This window comes from Bos javanicus, chromosome 5 (assembly GCF_032452875.1).
Source record: "Bos javanicus breed banteng chromosome 5, ARS-OSU_banteng_1.0, whole genome shotgun sequence".
NCBI classification, from domain to species: Eukaryota; Metazoa; Chordata; class Mammalia; order Artiodactyla; family Bovidae; genus Bos; species Bos javanicus.
The window spans coordinates 61,413,461-61,435,133 of record NC_083872.1 but is presented as its reverse complement, the minus strand read 5'-3'; the positions used below and the strand labels follow the sequence as shown (position 1 = coordinate 61,435,133).

General features: G+C 38.4%; 1 protein-coding gene across 10 annotated transcripts in view; it reads right to left on the bottom strand.

The window, feature by feature from the left end:
- Positions 1-21,673, bottom strand: part of CFAP54 (cilia and flagella associated protein 54) — a 300,763-nt gene that overhangs the window by 109,699 nt on the left and 169,391 nt on the right. For 9 of the 10 annotated variants that reach the window (XM_061416977.1, XM_061416975.1, XM_061416972.1 and 6 more), the window contains 5 exons: positions 20,769-20,835; positions 18,451-18,633; positions 15,941-16,027; positions 9,332-9,451; positions 3,814-3,867 (listed from right to left, as the gene is read on the bottom strand). In XM_061416977.1, coding sequence (XP_061272961.1) covers positions 3,814-3,867; positions 9,332-9,451; positions 15,941-16,027; positions 18,451-18,633; positions 20,769-20,835 — 511 coding nt within the window. The remainder of the gene's footprint in view (positions 1-3,813; positions 3,868-9,331; positions 9,452-15,940; positions 16,028-18,450; positions 18,634-20,768; positions 20,836-21,673) is intronic. The other variant, XM_061416970.1, reaches the window with a different exon arrangement.

Sequence of the window (21,673 nt, the reverse complement as noted above, 5' to 3'; positions counted from 1 at the left end):
AATTTTCTCTTTTGTTTACAACAACAACCTACAAGGTTGTCACTATTCCAATCTCTCTCCTTTCATTTTCTTGTAAACATACTTCATCCTTACATTGAAATCCTCTGTTTAAAGTCATCAATGGCCTACTCTAGGCTAAAGCCATTGTTCAATTCTTAGTTTTCATAGGCAAGAATACTGGAGTGAGTAGCCATTCCCTTCTTCAGGGATCTTCCTGACCCAAAGGAAGGACCCAAGGAGTCCCTTCCAAACCTGGGACTCTTGCCTTATAGGCGGATTCTTTACCGTCTGAGCCACCAGGGAAGCCTGCTTCATATGCTATGTTATGTTAATCTAAGACACCATTATTTTATATGCCAATTAAACATTCATATGCCTGCAACTGTAAAATGCATTCTAACTGCAGAGCTATTAAATGTTTTATTAAAATGAATGTTTAAGACTTGGTGAATTACAGGACTGCATTTGTCAGCAATATTTGACACTATTAAACATTCCCTCTTTTGAAAATGTTCCTCTCTTGGCTTCCAAGCCACCACACTCCCTTGCTTCTTTTCCTACTCTATCCACTCCTCCTTTTCAGTCTTCTTTGCTGGTTCCGCCTCTTCTCCTAGACCTCTAAGTATTGTAGTGTCCCAGGGCTTGGTCCCCTTCTGTATCCTCATTCTCTCCCCTTAGATGATCTTAATCAGGCTCATGCTTTTAATCTCATCTAAATGCTAAGTCCTACATTTTTGTGTCTAGCTCCAACTTCTCTTCTAACTCAAGACTCGTGTAATCAACTTCTGACTCAATTCTTACATCTCAAACTCAACATGTCCAAAATTTTATTCCTGATTTCCATCCCCCACCACACACACACAAAATATAAGCTCTATAAGGACTGAGAATTTGTCTATATTGTTTATTGGCTAATGTGTCTGATTGACAGCACCATAATAGTACCTGACACACACAGTAGACTCCACAGATTAGCTAAAATGATCCCTTTAAAACATAAGTAGGGCTTCCCTGGTGGCTCAGTGATAAAGTATCCGCCTACCAATGTAGGGGACATGGGTTTGATCCCTGATTCAGGAAGATCCCACATATTGTGGAACAACAAAGCCCACGTGCCACAACTACTGAGCATATGCTCTTGAAACCAGGAGCCTCAGCGACTGAGCCCACGTGCTCTGCAACAAACGAAGCCACTGCAATGAGAAGGCCATGTACCACAACTAGAGAGGAGTCCCTACACTCTGCAACTAGAGAAAAGTCTGCAGCAGAGAAGACCCAGCACAGTCAAAAATTAATAAATTATAAATTAAAAAAAAAAAAAGTAGATCAGGCTACACCTCTGCCCTGAATCTTCCAGTGGCTCCTCCTTTTGTTCAGAGTAAGAGCCTGGATGATGAAAGCCCTACAAGGCCCTTCTCCATTTGGGCACCCCATCACTAGCCACCCCGTTACCTCTCTGACCCGTCTCCTACTGTTCTCCCATCACTCACACAACTCAAGGAACACTGGCCAAGGTGTCCCTCACTAAGTAGGCGATCCTGCCTCAGGGCCTTTGCACCCACTGTAGCCTGTTCTAAGATTATTCTTTCTCCAGATTTCATATGACTTGCAACTTTATCTGCTTCAGGTCTGTTCACCAATGTCACCTCAGTGATGACTAAGCTGATTGCCTCATTCAAAATTACAACTCCAGCCTACCCTCTTTATTGGCTGCTAGGTTCATTGTCCCCTGCAGCATGGTTCACCTTCTAACATACTACATAATTTACTCATTTATAATGTTTAGACATATATCATGTTTATTACTAGTCTTGCCCACTAAACTATAAGTTCTCTGAGGGCTTGGAATCCGTATTGTTGATTAACTGATGCATTTATTTGACAGCTCAAGAATGTGCTTTGTACACAACAGGCTCTTGGTAAATATTTGTTAAATTAATATAAAAAGCAGATGCCAGGACTATCGATTCTAAAAAGAAGGAAATTATTTGCCTTATGCAAACTGAAAAATAAAAATCTCATCGTTTGAGAGATTTTGAGCCAATGCTGGCAGTGGGGAGGTCTGTTGCTGTTGTTCATTCTCCCTGCTTAACTTCTTGTAAAGGGTGGAAAACAATATCCACATCAGAACCAGACATGGAGCAACTCTGAGACTGATTTGGTAACAAATGGGTGTACTAGGAAAATGGCTAACATTCTCCATCTAGAAAAAGGAACTTCAGACTGGTTAGGGGTGGAGGGATGTGTAGGAGAAGGTTTCTCTTTTTTATCCACAGCAAACAGTGATTTAATGAGCCCTGACAATTACACACAAACACTTGAGGATCAAAAGAAGATTAATTAGTAATGCTATCTAACACTCTTTTCTCTCTCTTTCTGCAGAAAATATAAAATGTAATCTGAAGCATCTTAAGCAGACCAGCAGTTCTGTTTTAATTAATTAGCTAATAGAAATCGGTTTTCCATTATACTGTCAGTCTCTTAAAAAAAAAAAAAAAATCAGACAGACATTCTGTTTATACCCCAAACCACTTTTATAACCAAAACCAAAAGAAGTGTTTTCAGGATGCCCTGGCATTTATGACTGGAAAGAAATAAATATTCTGAAACATTCCAAGGTCTCAGAACACTAAAATGAAAGTTGAATATGTACTTGTATCTTCCTAATACCAGCTCTTCCATGTCAGGCAACTTGGTTGTAAATTAAAACAAATTTTAAGACAAAAACAATGAGTCACCTGAAGGATAATTAAAAGTGAAGTTTGTGGAATAAAATGAACAATAATAGAAAAGTAATAAGATTACATATTTAATAAAAGGTGGATATATCAAAATTATGGAAGAAAAAATAAAGCAATTTTGAGGAAATGTCTCTCAAAATTATTTCATAAAAATTAATACTTAGTGAAACAGAATGCTATTTCTGAGCAAAAAAAAAAACCGAAAACTACATGTGTCTGGCTAGATGCATTAACCATCACCTATCTGTATGAACCACTCACCTATCTGCAATCCCATTAACAATGATCACCATACCAACCTTCCACATTAACACTTTCTAGTGGAACAAATAGTTGGTACTCTTAAGATTTTTTTTAATGACTTGAAAAAATATACTTAAATGCTCATAGGACATCAAAAACTTAAAACCCAATCATTCAATTATTGACAAGAACAAACTTAATGAGATGGGCAATCTGGTCCTCTCTTTGTAAAAAGTAGTGGGAAAGTCAGAGGAATTGTTTATGAAAATGCTATATGAAAATATTCCTTTAGCTAACCCTGCAGGGGAAATCATAGTGCAATACATAAAAGTATCAAATCAATGCAGTTGTGCACCTCACATTTACACAACAATATGTGTTGATTACATTCCAGTAAAAAACTGAAAAAGAAAAGAAAAGAAAACCTTCCAAACACTGGTTGAGAGGCCATCTCAGACTGGGGCAAGGGTCTAAGTAAAAGCAGTGCTGAACAGGTGGCCCATTAGAAAATCCTTTACTTATGATCAAAGCTACTAGGTAACTAAGATAAATATTAGATGTTTGGCGTGGCTAGATAAGACACTGAAGATGCATGTATAACTGAAAAATTGAGGAGCAATAATTGATGCTTGTTGTATCTGAAAAGCAGATCAGTTTGGGTCCAACTGTACCGCTGGCTTCAGTATTTGGAGGTAAAACCCCTTTACTAGAATAGAAGAATATATTCACAGCAGTGCTCAAAAGCAAAGATTATACACACCAAATAGATGGAAATGACTCAAAAATTATCCACACTAAATAGCCAAAGTTTATAAAATGTTATCCTTACCTGCAGATTCTCTTTACTAATAAGAGGTTTTCCCGAGTCAAATGATTGAAATAGCTGTCAATATACAAAATGTTAACATTAGAAACAAGAGTACTGAGTGGCCCTTTAGATGAAAACGTTAATGTGTTCTAAAGCTATTTTAAAATACCATTTTTACTATAAAAGTAATACATGCTCTAGTCAGAAAAGGCAAGTATAGTATAAAGAAGAAAGCAAAAAATCTTTAGGTTGTTAATGTTAATATCTTGGTGTCTTTACTACCAACTTCCTTCTGATGTATTTTAAAGCTTTATATATGGATTTGTGTTCCTTTTCACTAAATGTTACATCATAATTATTTTCTCAAGCCATTGAGTTATTTGTAAACCTCATCCAACAGCTCAATGACACTCTAGCCTACGAATGTACTGGTGTTGGCCAAAAGTTTGTTTGGGTTTTTCTGTAACATCCCATGGAAAAACCTGAGAGAACATTTTGGCCAATCGCAGTAGCATAATAACTTATCCTCTTGCCTATTGTGAGGCAAAGAGGACCACTTCCACCTTCACCCCACCATTCAGCCCTGTACTAAATAATATTGGTGATGAGTATTTCTGATTAGCACCTTTGAATAGATTCCTGGAAGCAGAAGTGCTGGGTCATAAGAATAAGAGGCTTCCCTGGTGGCTGAGACAGTAAAGAATCTGCCTGAAGTGCAGGAGACCCGGATTCCATCCCTGTGTTGGGAAGATCCCCTGGAGTACGAAATGGCAACCCATTCCAGTATTCTTGCCTGGAAAATCCCATGGACAGAGGAGACTGGCGGACTATAGTCCATAGGGTCACAAAGAGTCAGACATGACTGAGCAACTAACACACACTCACAGCTCAGTTTACCTTCCACCCACGTTGTATGAAAAGGATTAGTGCAGTTTCAATGGCATTGCATATTAGCGCCTATATTTTTTTTTTTTTTTGCCAGTTTGAGGTAAAATTGTATTACTCTTCAGAATGATGCTTTTTGTGGTTCTTTCCTTGTTTGTGAATTACCTGCTAATATGTTCTAAATATAATGTTGCCTTAGAAAACATCCTACTCATTTGCTGCAGAACATTGTTGTCTCATTATGAGTGTGCATCCCCCTTGGTACGGAAGACCTTTTTAAAAGGCACCTGTTCTCAGGCATCAATACTAATACCTCACTCACATCCTCTCGGTCACCTGGAAGTCACCAGCATCTTCCATGAATAGGTCACTCATATGTGGATGGTATCCTACTTCAACCACCTGGACCTCTCTACCTGAGGGTGGTCTGCGGCCACAAGAGAGTTTCAGGAGAGGCTGGACACGTAAGGAGCAGCCACTACCCATGAGGGGTGAGGGACTGTCTCTCCGTGGCCCCGACTGCCATGGCAGTGATCTCATTAACACTCTTTGGAGTGGTTTTCCTTATTTCGCTGTCTGACTTTCCCCCTTACTCACAGTTCTTCCTGGAGTCACCGCCCAAACACACTGTGAAAGTGAAAGTTGATCAGTCGTGTCAGACTCTTGTGACCTCATGGACTATATTTATATAGTCCATGGAATTCTCCAGGCCAGAATACTGGAGTGGGTAGCCTTTCCCTTCTCCAGGAGATCTTCCCAACTCAGGGATCAAACCTAGGTTTCCCACATTGCAGGTGCATTTTTTACCACCTGAGCCATAAGGAAAGTCCGCTGACCACACTACGTGTTCCCAAATCTTTATTTCAGGATCTGCTTTTGAGGGACCTCTAAATCAAGACATCACACATAGCTCTAAAGGGAAGAAAGTGTTGGTAAGCGTTTAAAGACATTTCTTTTTTTTTTTTTTTTTAAGATAGTCTTTATTTCCTTGAATACATTGAAAAGTGAGTAAGCAAATCCAGGGTGAGACTTCTGGTGATATAATTTAAAGAAGTTTAATGACAGGACTTTAGATTTGGTGATGAGAACAGAAACTCAATATGAGTATGTTTAAAAATAGAATTTTTTAAAAGCCTGTGAAAAGTCCAATCATAATCTGTAAGATTTTTTTTCAGTAACTGCTTTTACACTGAAATCTAATTCATTAATCCTTTCTTTAAATAACTAGCCTGCAGCCTAATAACATTGGCACCTATTTTAATTATAAACCCTGAATGCACTTCCTCTTTTAATTACGCTTTCTAAATTCCCAACTGAAGCTGGAAAGCTGCACAATAACTTTGAGAATAAAAAATATGAAGTCACAGTCCATCAGGAGACAATTTGCCCCCACTTTTGTCTTACGCAAATGAGTTGATTAAAAAAATGAAGTTTGGAATTTATCTGTATACATAAGTTTCAGTTGGGATTGGCGGGCTATATAGTCCATATGTCACAAAGAGTTGGACACAACTGAAGTGACTGAGCACGTGAGTTTCAGGCTGCTTGTTTATTTGCTTTGGTGATACCAGTGACTACTGAAAACTTTCTCTTGCTTCCCATTCTACCCAGCTGACTTCCCTTTCCTTCTTGTCTTCTGGACCCTAAGTGTGGAGGATCCCAACATCCAGTCCTCTGACTTCTACTTTTCACTCTGCCTTGGTCCCCAGCTGATTTCATCCAGTCCCATGATTTTTTAACTCTCTGTTAATGCTCCCAAATTTACCTGCAGCCCTCCTCTGAATCATATACTCTCTGCACCTACACAGGCAGCCTCTCCACCTGTTTGTCTATTAGGAATCTCACACTTAACAGGCTCCACCCTGCCTCAGAGCAGCAGGACTCCCCATTTCAGTCAATGAAAACACTTTCCTACCAGCTGCTCATGTTGAAGCTGTGTGGTCATGCTTAACTTCTTTCTCTTACCTCCTATATCTCAACCAGCATCAGCAAATGCTGTCAGCTCTGCCTTAGCTACACATCTAGAACTTCACCACATTTCTTTCCTTCTACCCCGTTTACCTCTAACCACTGTCATGTCTCACTCAGCTCATTTGCAAAGCCCTTCTCCCTGGTCTCGCTATTTATACTCAACCTCATCCACCATCCATTCCCCAAATAGCAAGTAAATGGTTCTATGAAACTTACCACTATTGCATCAGTCCTCTTTCAAAGCTTTACCAGGTTTCTCATATTCAAAGCAAACTCTAGTCCTCACCCAGCCCTGTGTGATCCAATATGACCTAGCTCCTGGGTGCTGCCCTGTCCTCTACTTTCTCTCCAGTCTGGGCCCAGCCTCACGTGGCCTCTCTAGTTTTCCACAACCACATCTTCCAGGCCTTTCCTCTTGTACTTCCTCTTATTTGGAAGGCTGTTCCCTCAAATCTTCCACTCCTTATTAGATTTCCCAAACCACCCTCAATAAGACATTCGCCCACCACTCTGGCCACTTCCTATCCCCTCAACTCAGCTTGATCAGCCTTCACGCCATTGTCACCACCTGACATATAGTTGGGTGCTTAATATGCTTATTATTTGTCTTCCTCACTAGACCATCCAATGGTAATGTGCCTTCAGCAAGGCAAGAACTCCATTTATCTTTCCATGGTTCTGGCTCCATGTCTGGAATAGTGCCTATATTCAGTCAGCATTCAATAAATAATTTTCAATGAATTAAAATATGATTTTAATAACAAAACTATTTCAATAAGGAAAGGTTGTTGCTTGAGAAACAAACAAGAAAACACTGATCATTTAACCCAGGTAACAAGATAAATTATTTGGGCCATAGAAAATGAACCAAAAAACCCAACAGACTCCCAGATAGACAGCTAACTAGATAGAAATACAGTGGAGGACTGATTCCAGGATTCACCCCCAACCTCCTTTACCAAAATCTGCAATGCTTAACTACTTACATGAAATAGCACAGTATTTGCACATATCTTAGGTATATCCTCCCATATACCTTAAATCATCTTTAGATTATTTATAATGTCTAATTCAATGTAAATGCTATGTAAGTAACTGTAAATACAATGTAAATGCTATGTAAGCAATTGCTAGCAGGCAAATTTATATTTACCTTTTGGAACTTTCTGGAATTTTTTTCCGAATATTTTGAACCATGGTTGGTTGAAACTGTAGATGTATAGACACACACACACATCCTATCACCTACTGAATGTCCCTCTTAGGCTAAAAAGTGAAAGAATCAAACCTGGGTCTCCCACATTGTAGGCAGATCCTTCACTCTCTGAGCCACTAGGGAAACCTTCCTCTTAGGTTACCTCAGTACAATTAATATTAACAATGTAGCAGTCATATTGAGAAAAAGTAGCAACATTTTAGTGGGACACACTGAAGTAATGTGTGCATCATATGTAAATATACTGTCAGCCTATGCAAGTATTTCTCAAGATGTATAGCCACTGCACAGTTTCTTTTAGTTCCTCCAAATCTGAATCCCACCAGCGTGTGTTGTGCCTGTCAGTCTCACTCCTCACACACATGGTCCCTCCTAGGAAACTGACTTGTTCCCTTCTCCTGTTTCCTTTATTGTTGGCCTGTGTATGAGCGTCCAAATATCTAACCTAAGCAAGATCATCCAGTGATTCCCAGATCACCAAAAACACCAAAGCAGAGGAAAATGATGATAGCTCACTCTGATTTAAATTTAAAGGTCAGTATTCAGTCCCTGGGTTGGGAAGACCCCCTGGAGAAGGGAATGGCAACCCATTCCAGTATTCTTGCCTGAAGAATTCCATGGACAGAAGAGCTTGGTGGGCTACAGTCCATGGGTCACAAAGAGTCAAACACTACTGAGTGACTACACACACATTCATTTTCAAGTATGCTTCACTTATGCAATTTACAAATACCAATTAAGCAAGCCAGGTAAAACTCTCTCCCAGTCCAATAAGGCTTGACAAACTAGAACATTTTCTCCTCATAAAAATCAGAAGAAATTTGAACATATGTTTAACTTTTTGGTATAAAGTATTAATATATAAATAAAAATATCCAAATAAAACTTGAAGAGAGACTGTTTTGACTAAAAATATTAATTAGAAATTACAAGCTCAGATTCAAAAGTCTAAGAGGCAGTGGCTAATAAATATGTTCCTTGAGACATTCCATGATAACACAGAGTCAAAATTCCACAGTCAAAACCTACACCCAGACCACACTCCCATCCCTGTCTTGACACCCACCCCTCCATTTTAGGCAAAGGAAGCCTTGTGCATGTCTGCGGTTAGCTCTAATCAGTCTTGGTGGCTCACACGGTTAAGAATCTGCCTGCAATGAGGGAGACCAGGGTTTGATCCCTAGGTCAGGAAGATCCCCTGGAGAAGGGTATGACAACTCACTCCAGAATTCTTGCCTGGAGAATTCCATGACAGAGGAGGCTGTCATGGACAGAGGAGTCCATGGTGTGGCAAAGAGTCAGACACTACTGAACGATTAGTACAATAATCAGACTTAAAAGAAGCCTGCAGTGCCAGAGACTTGTAAATACCATTAGTGGAAGGATTTCCTAGATTTTAGGAATGTAGTTTTCAAAATGACCTTGAAAAGGTTAAAAAACAGCTTTGAATTAAATCGGCAGGCTTACCTTCATTTTTCCAGTAGGTTTACAGCTGGTGGGTACTGAAGGTGTGTTTTTCGCATAAAATATCTGGGATAGCTCATGAAAGGCTTCAGAAAAGAATCCTAAATCTGTAAGGACTTCTATCTTTAAAGGAAAGAAAACAAAAGAGAGATACTAAATTAAACCATTTGTTTTACTTACAAAATTAAAATTTTAGAGAAAAATCATCAACTTTCTGAGATCCAAGATGTCTGCTTCGTATTGGTAATGCATTACAAGGTAGCATTCAGACAACACGGTTGTGGAGATGCATGTTTCTGTCCCTAAGCCAGCTCATGTGTACAGAGACCAAGAAAACTAGGGAATCACAGCAAGTGACTTTTCAAGACAATGGCCATTCATCAGTAATAACAGACGCAAACATATTTAAAGAAATAAGATAGACATAGAAGCATTTTAAACAATTTACTTCATCCTTTTGTCCCCATGGTAAAGTATGGCTAACACTTTGGCCACCTGATGTCACCAACTCATTGGAAAAGACTCATCAGAAAAGACACTGATGCTAGGAAAGATTGAGGGCAAGAGGAGAACAGGACGGCAGGGCATGAGACAGGTGGATGGCATCACTGACTCAATGGACATGAGTTTGAGCAAACTCCAGGAAACAGTGAAGGACCGGGAAGCCTGGCATGCTGCAGTCCATGGGGTCACAAAGAGTTGGACATGACTGAGCAACTGAACAGCAACAACAAAATATGGTTTCAAACAAAGACAAAACAGGGACTTTGCTGGTGGCCCAATGGTTAAGAAGCCACCTTCCAATACAGGGGACTCTCCATTCCTGGTCGGGGAATTAAGAGCCCACATGCCACAGGGCAACTAAGCCCATTTGCCACAACTACTGAACTCGCATGCTCTGAAGCCCGTGCAACACAATTAGAGAGAAGCCCACAAGCTGCAGTGGAAGATTCTGCATGCCACATCTAAGACCCAAGGCAGCCAAATAAATGAAAAAGAAAGACAAAACAAAACACTTCTGCTTTCTCTAATACTCTGAGGGATGTCAAACAAACCAGGAGATGAATTCCACAGTACATCAGCTGTTCATTTTCTTATCCACAATGAACAGACACTGTCGATTTTACAGACATGTACTTAAAAGCATTAGTCAATTGGTAACTATATATTGTACATGGTTTATTTTGAATATAACCTAGCAAGACTTTCAATAAGGAAATTACAGGAAGAAAAGGAAAGATCCTGATCAAATACATGCATTTGTTCAAAATGTAAATTGAGCTTCTCTTCTGCACAGAGCCATCTTGAAGGTTACATCCACTGGATAAATTATTAGCTAAATTTAAGGGATACATGAAGATATATCCAGTATGAAAAGACATAAAAGGTACTGACAAAATACTATGTTTCAAATTGTGATCCGGAGGGACTTCTCTGAGAAGAAAACTTTCAAGAGAATATTTGGGAAATGATATGATGGAGGGGGATGTGAAAATCTGCTGAGGGCACCTTGAATACAAAGGTCATGTGGTGACAGAAGCAATCCTGGGGTCCTGGTGTGTTCAGGGAACAGCCTGTGTGGCAGGAGCTTAGAGAGAGGAGAAGAGGGTTGGCAGCTACGTGTGAATGGTGGCCAGTCAACCAGAGTGGACCCTTGGGATTTGATTCTATGCATAATAAGTGATTGAAGAGTTTTTAACAGGGCAGGGTCTGTACCTGACTGATGTTTTGAAAACATCTAGTGAATCACAAGCTGGAATCAAGACTGCCAGAAGAAATATCAACAACCTCAGATATGCAGATGATACCACTCTAATGGCAGACAGTGAAGAGGAACTAAAGAGCCTCTTGATGAGAATGAAAGGGGAGAGTGAAAAAGCTCACTTAAAATTCAGCATCCAAAAAAATTAAGATCATGGCATCTGGTCCCATCACTTCATGGCAAATGGGGAGAAAGTGGAAACAGAGACAGATCTTATTTTGTTGGGCTCCAAGATCACTATGGATGGGGACTGCAGCCATGAAATTAAAAGACACTTGCTCCTTGGAAGGAAAGCTATGACAAAACCTAGATAGCATATTAAAAAGCAGAGACATTGCTTTGCCAACAAAGGTCCATCTAGTCAAAGCTATGCTTCTTCTTGTAGTCATGTAAGGATGTGAGACCTGGACCATAAAGAAGGCTGAGCACTGAAGAATTCAGGCTTTCAAACTGTAGTGCTGGAGAAGACTCTTGAGAGTCCCTTGAACAGCAAGATCAAACCAGTCAATCCTAAAGGAAATCAACATTGAATATTTATTGGAAGGACTGATGCTGGAGCTCCAATACTTTGGCCACCTATGCAAAAAGCCATCTCATTGGAAAAGACCCTGATGCTGGAAAAGACTGAAGGCAAAAGGAGAAGGTGGCAGAGGATGAGACGGTTGGATGGCATCACTGACTCAATGGACATGAGTTTGAGCAAACTCTGGGAGATAGTGAAGGATAGCAAAGATTGGTGTGCTGCAGTCCATAGAATCGCAAAGAGTTGGACACAACTTAGCCACTGAACAACAATAAGTGACTTCATAGAGGACAGAAAATAGTAAACTTGGAGCAGGGGGTAAAATACACACTTTGATGAAGGTGACATATATCTAAAACAAAATCCAATTTATCCTTGACACATATACTCATCTTACTCTCTTTTCCTTTATATTATCTTAGGAATCTCAAGAGTGTACCAATTTTAAAGAAAGAAAAAGAAGGTGAGTTAGAAGGAAACAGGATGTGAGAAGAACATAAAAATAAAACATACAAAGTCAGGAGAATATTTTTAATGAAGAGAAAATGGCTTGCCTATTGAGTTGCACACTTTGGCTCTTGCCTAAAACACTTTGGGCTCTAATCTCCCTGGTGTCATATAATACCAAAGCAGGCATTAGGGAGTCGACTGAACTCTCTGCTCCTTAGAGGAAACATTTCCCCATATCTATGTGAGGTCAGTCTCCTCTGGTCTTGAATGTGAGATTGCTATACGTGGACCACTTGTAACTGTTCAGGCTACCTCTGGTTCAGTTTATTAAATGAATCTGACCATTTGAAAAAGCCATGGTGATAATAATAGACATGTATTTTCAGAAACATTGTGAACATAAACAAGCCAGGTGGAAAAAAGAACCACCCATAAATCAACTATTCCATCATACAAATACAGAACTATTGGTACCCTTCCCAGGAATGCTGGATGTTTTGAGAGTAATACATCTTTTAGGAAGCCAGACAAGTTGATCATAAAGAGGTCTTAAAGCTTTCCCTGAAAGACATTAGAGCACTGGTAGAGACTTAACAGTGTGATTTACTGCTGTTTGATTTGTCAGAAAGCATCACTGTTTATTGTTTTCTGACTGTGACTTTTCTCTTTTCCCACTCACTGACCCCAAGTTTAGCGGGAAGGTCAGACAAATTACTCACAGGGGCTGTCATTCTTTCTTCTGTATGATGTAACAATTGCCCCTTTTCATGGATTCTGGCAATGCTGTAGTTGAGTTTCCAGTCATGCTATGCCAGTAAGATCCTACTCTCATCTCACTCTACTCCTAACACTCCTACCAGATACATCTGATCTCGTCCTTCTCCTGATCAAAACTGTGTCATGAATTCCCCCTCTCAGCACAAGACTACAGGAGACTCTCCATAGTTCTCACTGACTTTTAAGCTACTCTCATACAAAAAGAGTTGCTGAGTGCTAACAATCCAATAAAAAATAGCCACTTAATCAAAAACTTTGTTCCAGATTCTTTCAATGCCTTTCTGATCTCCTTCTGACATGCTACTGATGATCACTGCAACCCTGCAATGCTTCTTGTCTCCTAGTGACACCAGGATAAAATTGTCACCCTACTCTGACTCCACACCTCCTCATCTCTCTCACTGCTCACCCTCCACATTACGTCTCAGCTTAGAGTTCAAGACTGGACCCACGGTCTCCTCCACATCCTGGGCCTCTGGTGTCCTCATGTCATCTTCTCCAAACTGCCTACTCAAGACCCCCATTCCAGTCTAACCAAGCCCCCTCAGCCCCCTAAAACAAATCAACACTTTCTCACCTCTATACCTTTCACACAGTTGTCGGCTGACAATGTTCCCTTCTTCCTCTCTCCTGCTCAGTTAGTTCTACTCTTTTCAAACCTAAATCTTATCTATGTACTTGGTAAAGCTGATGGCACCCCACTCCAGTACTCTTGCCCGGAAAATCCCATGGATGGAGGAGCTGGTAGGCTGCAGTCCATGGGGTCGCTGAGTTGGACATGACTGAGCGACTTCACTTTCACTTTTCACTTTCATGCACTGGAGAAGGAAATGGCAACCCACCCCAGTATTCTTGCCTGGAGAATCCCAGGGACAGGGGAGCCTGGTGGGCTGCCGTCTATGGGGTCGCACAGAGTCGGACACGACTGCAGCAACTTAGCAGCAGCAGCAGCAGCAGCAGAGACCCAAAGCCCTTTTCCCCTCTTTCAAGCTCCTGGAAATGGTGTTCATCACACTCATCTGGAAATGATCAACTGGGAGGTACACATATAACATCCTGTCTCTTCCCCGTTTTCACTTCCTTACAAGCAAGGTATATGGGTTACATTTCTTCGATCAGAGTTACTAACGGTGCCTTTATTAGGAGATACTCGAGAAATGTTGCTTCAGAGATAAAGCAGTAAACATTTACCAAGTATCTTCTTGATGAGTTCCCACTGAACACCAAGGAGAGTGTGAACAGTAGGCACATGATATATGTCTGAAGACTTTAAATTCAATTTAATAATTAATTACTGAATATCAAATATATGAATTTACTACTCAAGACACTATAGGGAACCAAAAGATGAATAAGACACATGCCCTAGCCTCGAGAATTTTTCAGTTTTGAAGAGAGTACTATCTTAAAATCAGAGAGAGAAAAGTTGTATGCGGCTTTTTAAACAGTGTTATTGAAATTCAAAAGTCAGAGTTCAGTAACTCAGAATTCGTGGCTGAAAACCAATTATTTATTCCTAGGTTAAAATGTATTATCTTAAGAGCACCAGAATTTCTCTTAGAGAAGGTATTATCTTTATTAAGAAATAGGATGTGATAGACTATTTGGTCTGAAAACACAGGCTCACAGGTTGGGTCCTGGAGAGAGAGGATCTGAGGAAGGAGGGTTTTTCCAAAAAAGGAGAAGGACAGCTCAGCCAAGGGAGTGTTGGTGCCACTCACCCCCAACTGAGCGTGCACATCTTGTCCCAACCCCATGTTCAGTAACGCCTAGTTGGCAGGCTGAAGTCAACTGCAGTGGGAGTATTTATCCCATGGAAATTGCAAATGCTACAAATCAAGGCTTTTATATTTTTTTAGAGTGGGCTGTGGAGAATTTACCAGCATGAAATATTTAAACTTAGAGATGCCAAATATTCTAAGTTGCAAGTGCCTCCCGAGTGACTCCATGGTAAAGAATATGCCTGCCAATGCAGGAGACGTGGGCTTGATCTCTGGGTCAGGAAAATTCTTTGGAGAAGGAAACAGCAATCAATTCCAGTATTCTTCCTGGGAAATCCTATGGACAGAGGAGCCAGGTGGCTCCTCTGACTACATGGCTACTGTTCATGTAGTCACAAGAGAGTCAGACATGACTGAGCAACCAACCAACTTGCCTTACGTTCCCAAATTTCAGTAAAATCTGATATAGAAATAAAGACCTTAGGGAAATACAATGTGTGTATGTGTGTTCTCCGTGTCTGTGTGTTGCGTGTGTCTGTGTTGCATGTGTCTGTGTTGTGTGTTTGTGTGTTGCGTGTTTGTGTGTGTGTGTGTAAAATATGGAATAGGGTTGGATTCTGTATTAGAGATGAGGAGGTACAGAACAGGGAGCAAATTTGCTGGCTATTGAGAGGATCCAGGTGCAAAACAAATTCAACGTAAGTGGGAGCCTCTGACAATGGGTGACCAGGGAAAAAACAGAAAAGGAGATGCTTGACATTCTGCACTCCACATGGGGCTCAAGCCAACTACACATGAATCTTGAAGGTAGAGAGCCTCCTGACTTTTAGGGGTTACATAATTAGTTGTAATTTGGTATTTGTGAATTTTATCACTTCAACTACCTATGCCATGAAAAACTCTTGTGCACCATGATATACAAAAGATCCTTAGCAAAAACAACTCAAAAACTTTGGAAAATGACTCATTAGTCTTCATGAGAAACCAGTCATTCAGAAATGGTGATTTCTGGACTGAATGTTGTTGGGTTAGCCTGTTACCAGGCGTAGCTGTTCCTCACTTTACTGTGGGCCCGAGCATAAAATTGCCCAGAAAATCCACTGAACAGAGGAACCCGGTGGGCTACAGTCCATTGGGTAGCAGAAGAGTTGGACATGACTTAGGGACTGAACAACAACAAAACAAAGCATAAAATGATTTAAGCTTTCTACCCAGCTCTTTCTTACACTTTATGATAATGTTGGGTAAGGTTTTTTAATATCAGTTCAACACTATGTATTACTATCAGCTTATGATTATGAGTATTAGAACCAAAGTAATTTAAGATGACATCTTCAATAGTTGAAAAATATCAAATGTCTTAAAAGCTTGAAACATACCTTGAGGATTCTTGCTTCCAGATTTTTGACTAGGTCTTGGCAAATTACAGAAACAAAATATTGGTACAATGCAAGGAGAGGCAGAATCTATCAAGAGAAAAACACTCTTTGTTTTGAAATATATGTTATCAAGTTAATAATCTAACAATACAATTTAACCAAATATTAATGCAAGAGATATTGTACAAAATCATGATTTATTTTTTCCATATTATAAGACTGTACTATTTAGTATAAGTGAAATGACCTGCCTAGCATATGCTTCATGATTTTATCAAAACTTCAAAGTACTATCAGTGACTTATAATTCCAAGTAGATGCCATTTGGTACCCAAACCTAGGTTTCACATTTCCATAAGCATGGAAAAATAAAACTCAAGTTAATCATCCTTCTTGAAAAAAATTAATTCAACATATATATATGAATAACTGAGGCCTGTGGAAACATTCTAGCAAATAAGCTATCAAATAAATGCAGAATTTAAAATAAAGGAACTCACATCCATGTCCCCTAATAGCTCCTATTTATTCATCTCAATGTCAACTGCTATTGTCTTCAACTGAAATATCTCTATCAGCAAAAAAAGTATAACATGCCTGTCATATGAATGTCAGACTTTGTTGAATGAGGAAAAAATCTAAGTCCTTGCCATTGCAGAACATATATTCTACTGCTTAAAACTCAAGCTTACTCTTCACATAGTATTTTTATTTTCCTAGAATTAACCCCAAAGTTCAAGTCTTCTTGATGTCCCACAGATGTATGTGAAAGCTTGAAGACTATCAACTTCTCAGTTGGCCTAACCACGATTCAGCTAAAGGCAGATGTTGAGGGATAGTTTGGCCTGGACTTTTGAACAGCTCTTAACTGCAACTTAAAACTGAAGTTCACTCCCTGCAGCTGGGTCCTGCCCCATCAAAGGAAGATGGAGCAAGAATGGGGACTTGGATCCTTATTATTTAGCAAACTATTTCCCATTATTCCACGGCAAGGGGTCCCTTGGTAAATTTTACATATTATAGCAATCTCCTTAGGCACTTCTAGAAGGTAGTGTAATACAAAATGGAAACTGTTTACATCTTGCAAGTTCAGCTAAGGAATCTCTCATTGTCAGTCAACTGGCAGCTGCTAATAGCAACAGCTTTTAAAGAGGATTAGAACTGGCCTTAAATGATTTCAAACATAACACAATACATTTTTCTATAATGATGCTCTACAAACATAACAATACCTTTTTCTACAATTAACGCAGTGCAAAACAATAAGTCGGCTATTACCTTTGAGATTGTATCTTTTCTTTAGTGAGAAATAAAAACACACCATTTTATTGCTTCCAACTGCTCAATTATTCAGAAAAATGTTCTCAATTTCTTAAGCTTCAGAGAAAAAAGTCTCATTTATTTTCCAGTGCAGTGATATGTATTATATATGAATAGGACTAGGCAGCTAAAGGTTACCCAGGGAATAGGTAAAACTATTTTCTAAATCCAGAAATGAATCCTCTTAACAATGAGAGGAACACAATTTTTGTTATTTTTTTCTAATAAACATTTTTTTGTGTGCCAAATCTGCCAAGTATTACAAGCATGTATCAACCTTTTCACATTAACACATGACATTATAATTTAACAACTAATATCAGGGGACAATAAATCTTTTCAAAACCAGAGAGTTAATTTAGAACAAGAGAACAGAAAACAACGTATGAGAAAATAGTAAGTATTAAAATTATAGAGGAAAGGGAAAGAAGCAGAAAAAGAGAAAGAACAGATATTAAGAAGCAAACACAGTGGGAAAAGACATACAATAGTAGAGGAAATAGCACAGAGGAAGAAAAAAGAAAAACTAAGATAAAGGAGGAAACCATAAATATAATGACCAACAGAAAATACTAATTTATGTCTAAAACGAAATCAACTTCAAATTTATGATTTGTGACTTATTTTCCCAAAGGAAATGAGTTTTTATTTGAGAGTTTTAATTTCTTAGGATATTAAGAAGTGTCTTTAATTTCATATTTAGAATCTGTTTTTCACTTAGATGTGCCCTTAACATAGAAGAAATGAGACAGATACAAAGATAAGTTTGTCTCAATAAAGAAATACTCCCATAGTTTTGATATTGATATTCCTTCATGACTTAATAAAGTGAAGTTATAAGTCCACTAGATTTCTGTGTTCCAGACCAGTTAAACATTCTAGTCAATTTTACCATATCTTAAGGGGGAAAAAACAATAAATAATAGTGTTAAAAAAAAAAAGAGAGAACCAAATCAAATAGACCTGGCTATTGTATCCAAAATGGCATGCAAATAGTGATGTTAAAAAAAGAACATTAATTATTTTATTTTGAAGTACAGATCAGAATCCTGAAAATAGAGTTTAAAAGTTTAACAAGAATTGATCACAAGAACAATAGTAAAATTTAACCCTGCCAAGTAAAAAGTACAATATAAGTGGGGTAAGATATCACCATGAATTATGATTTGTTGATTTTACAAATCACTTACTACTAGATTTTGCTTAGCAAAGTGCAGCTCGCGGATGACGTAATATAAACTCGCAATGACGGAGCAGATGTCAGCCCGATATCTGTCTGAGAAGAGCTCGATGCCCGGGAGAAGCTGAGTGATTTCATACTGAGCGTAGCAACGTTCAGCTTTAGGATGCGGCAGTGTGGTTCTAAGCAAACCCTGAGGACGAAAAAGGTGAAATGAACAGCTGGAACTTGCATTTGTAACAACAAGAAAGATAAGTATTTAAAGGATATAAGGAATAAGTGTATTCCTTCCCAAAGTGTTTTGTGTTGCCTAGCACATTGTACCCTATAATAAAGGGCTGTTTGTTGTTGATCAGTTGCTAAGCAGTGTCTGACACTTCGTGACCCCATGAACTACAGCACACCAGGCTTCCCCGTCCTTCATTATCTCCTGGAGTTTGGTCAAAATCATGTCCATTGTCAGTGGTGCCATCCATCTGTCTCATCCTGTCACCCTCTTCTCCTCTTGCCCTCAATCTTTCCCAGCATCAGGGTCTTTTCCAATGAGTCAGTTCTCCACAACAGGTGGCCAGAATACTGGAGCTTCAGCATCAGCATAAGTCTTTCCAATGAATATTCAGGGTTGACTTCCTTTAGGATTGACTGGTTGGATCTCCTTGCTATCCAAGGGACTCTCAAAAGTCTTCTCTAACACCACAGTTTGAAAGCGTCAATGAAAGGTACTTATTTATATTCTCATCACTACAGGTTCCAAATGCTTTATCACTGACAATGGGCCTTTTAAACCCCATGGTAGTTGGATATTTATTATTTTAAGAATAAATTATCATTATTTTATCATTTGTTGAGAGTTGACTTTGTGTTGGGCACTCTTAGTTTATTCCTCATAAATATTATCTCATTTAATCCTCACTTAACCCACCCCTAGAAGGAAGACTTATTATCTCACAAGTGATATAATTGAGGCTGAAACAATTAACTTCTTTGAGGTCACCCAGTTAATGCTGGCAAAAAGAAGATTCAAAAATTTTGACTATTTGACTCAAAAATCTGTTTTCTCCACTCTACCAACCCACAAGTAGAGGAAAGAAAAACATACTTCAGAAGTCTAAATCAAGCACAGGTAATTCTAAATTTTTAACTGAATTAAGTGAAAAGGTAATCAGTTTAATTTGACCACTATTTCTAAATACAATTTATATGATCAATATTGTGCCAGACATTCGGAAACAAGATGAATACACAAAATCAAATTGTACATTTAGGAGTGCTTCTTATGTTTTCTTAAACAATGACATTTCTTGATGACAAATGCATCATCAAATTATTTTAATGTATGTATCAGGAATAACTTTAATCAGACTGCTCATTAAACTTATACCTAGTCTAAAATATTATGCAATTGTTTAATTTTTAGTTTAAAATCATGAAAAGAATGAACAGACTTTTAAAATAAATCCCAGAGCTAATTTTTATTTTAGTTGTCGAATTACTAAGAAATGCTGTCTACATTTAAGCAAAAAATTACTTATTTTCTAAAACATAAACAGCATTATCTTCAAAAATGAGGAATATCAGGAGAAAGTAAAGGATGCAACAGAAGAAATCTGATTCGGATTATCATTCCTTCTGTATCCTTGCCTCTTCCACCTCTTCCCTTTGAAACATTGGCAAGAGGTGTATGGAACATAAGAAAACTAAAAAATCTGGCTATATACTCCAAGAAACCTGTCTCAAAGATCTTATACACCCAGATTTCATAAGCTATCAGACTCTCAGAACAAGGGTGTTCCATCCTTCAAAATAAATAGGACCTCCAGGAGATTGCAGAAACCCCTGGCTACATTCCTGAATCTCAGAATGTCTTAAATTTTGGATAAAAGCTCCTTTCTTCTTCAGTAAAATCAAACTAAGAACTGCAGACACTCTACTTCTGTAGTCTTCAACATATTTTTGGCTTGCATTATATGGCGTATTTTACATCATGCAATTAAGCAAAAGTTTATTTCAAGATAAGGCAGGGCAACCCTTTAGACTCAATCAGACTGGCTTCACTGCTCCATGAAAGAAGGACAGGAGACTCAGTTTCCTCATCTGTAAAACTTCTCCATCTACAGTGAACAAGAGAAAACTGACCTGCTGAATACTAAAGGTGGAAATGCCACAGGGGCTCAGTCATCAAAGGAAAGATGGGCGTGGGATACTTAATCAAGGTTTATGGTATTTTCCTAATGTCAGTTTTATGAATGTAATAAACCACTGCATTTTTTAAAATTTTTACTAATTAAATGGCTGTGCTACTACAGAATGATATATATGAAGTGTTACCTGAAAGAGTAATGCTGATAAAAGGCAACAATTGGTTCTCTTTTCAACATCCAATGTCTGAATAAATCTAAGTATAAGAAAAAGAAACTGATTCAGAGACAATGTTCCAAGAATATTTTTACATAAATACAACTCTAATACTCATAGATTTTAACTCAAAATTTAAGTAGCCTTTAATAAAATTAAAAATTAAAAATTTAATTTTTAATTCTAAAAGTGCTACATTCTCATGTAAGATTTAAAACATTCAAAGACAGAAAAAAATAAAATGAGGAATTCACCAATAAGGCTACCACCTAAACATGATTGCAGCAGCAGCAGCAAACATAATTACCAGTAACATTTCAGTCACTTTCCTTCTAGATTTCCTTCTACATATAAGTATACAGATGTACATTCACATTAAGACTGAAATTAGGCAATACACATTTTTATAAACAAATTTTCTATTATTGAACATAATCAGTTATATAATTATTTTACAGAACTTTAATATTTTTATCAGACACATGTACCAGAGTATTAAAATATTCATCTCCATTTGGATTTTTCCATTGTTGAAACAAACATTGTCATACCTACATTTTTGAGCACTTGTCCTATTACTTCCACTGGATAAATCCCTAGAAGTGGAATTTTGGGGAAACGGAGGTGCACAGTTTTAAAATTTTTTAAGGAGCACAATTAATTAATTTCTTCTCATAGACTAAAACACTGTATTTCCTCACCAGCAGTACATTATGGATCCATTTATGATATTAAATCTTTCCACCAAAGATTGAGGTAACTCTGTGTTTATTACTGTCTCATTTTATGTCCCTTAGTAGAGTCTGAGTTTTCTTTACATTTATGACTCACAAACTCACATTTGTGACTATAAACCACATTACCTTCTCCCAAGTCTT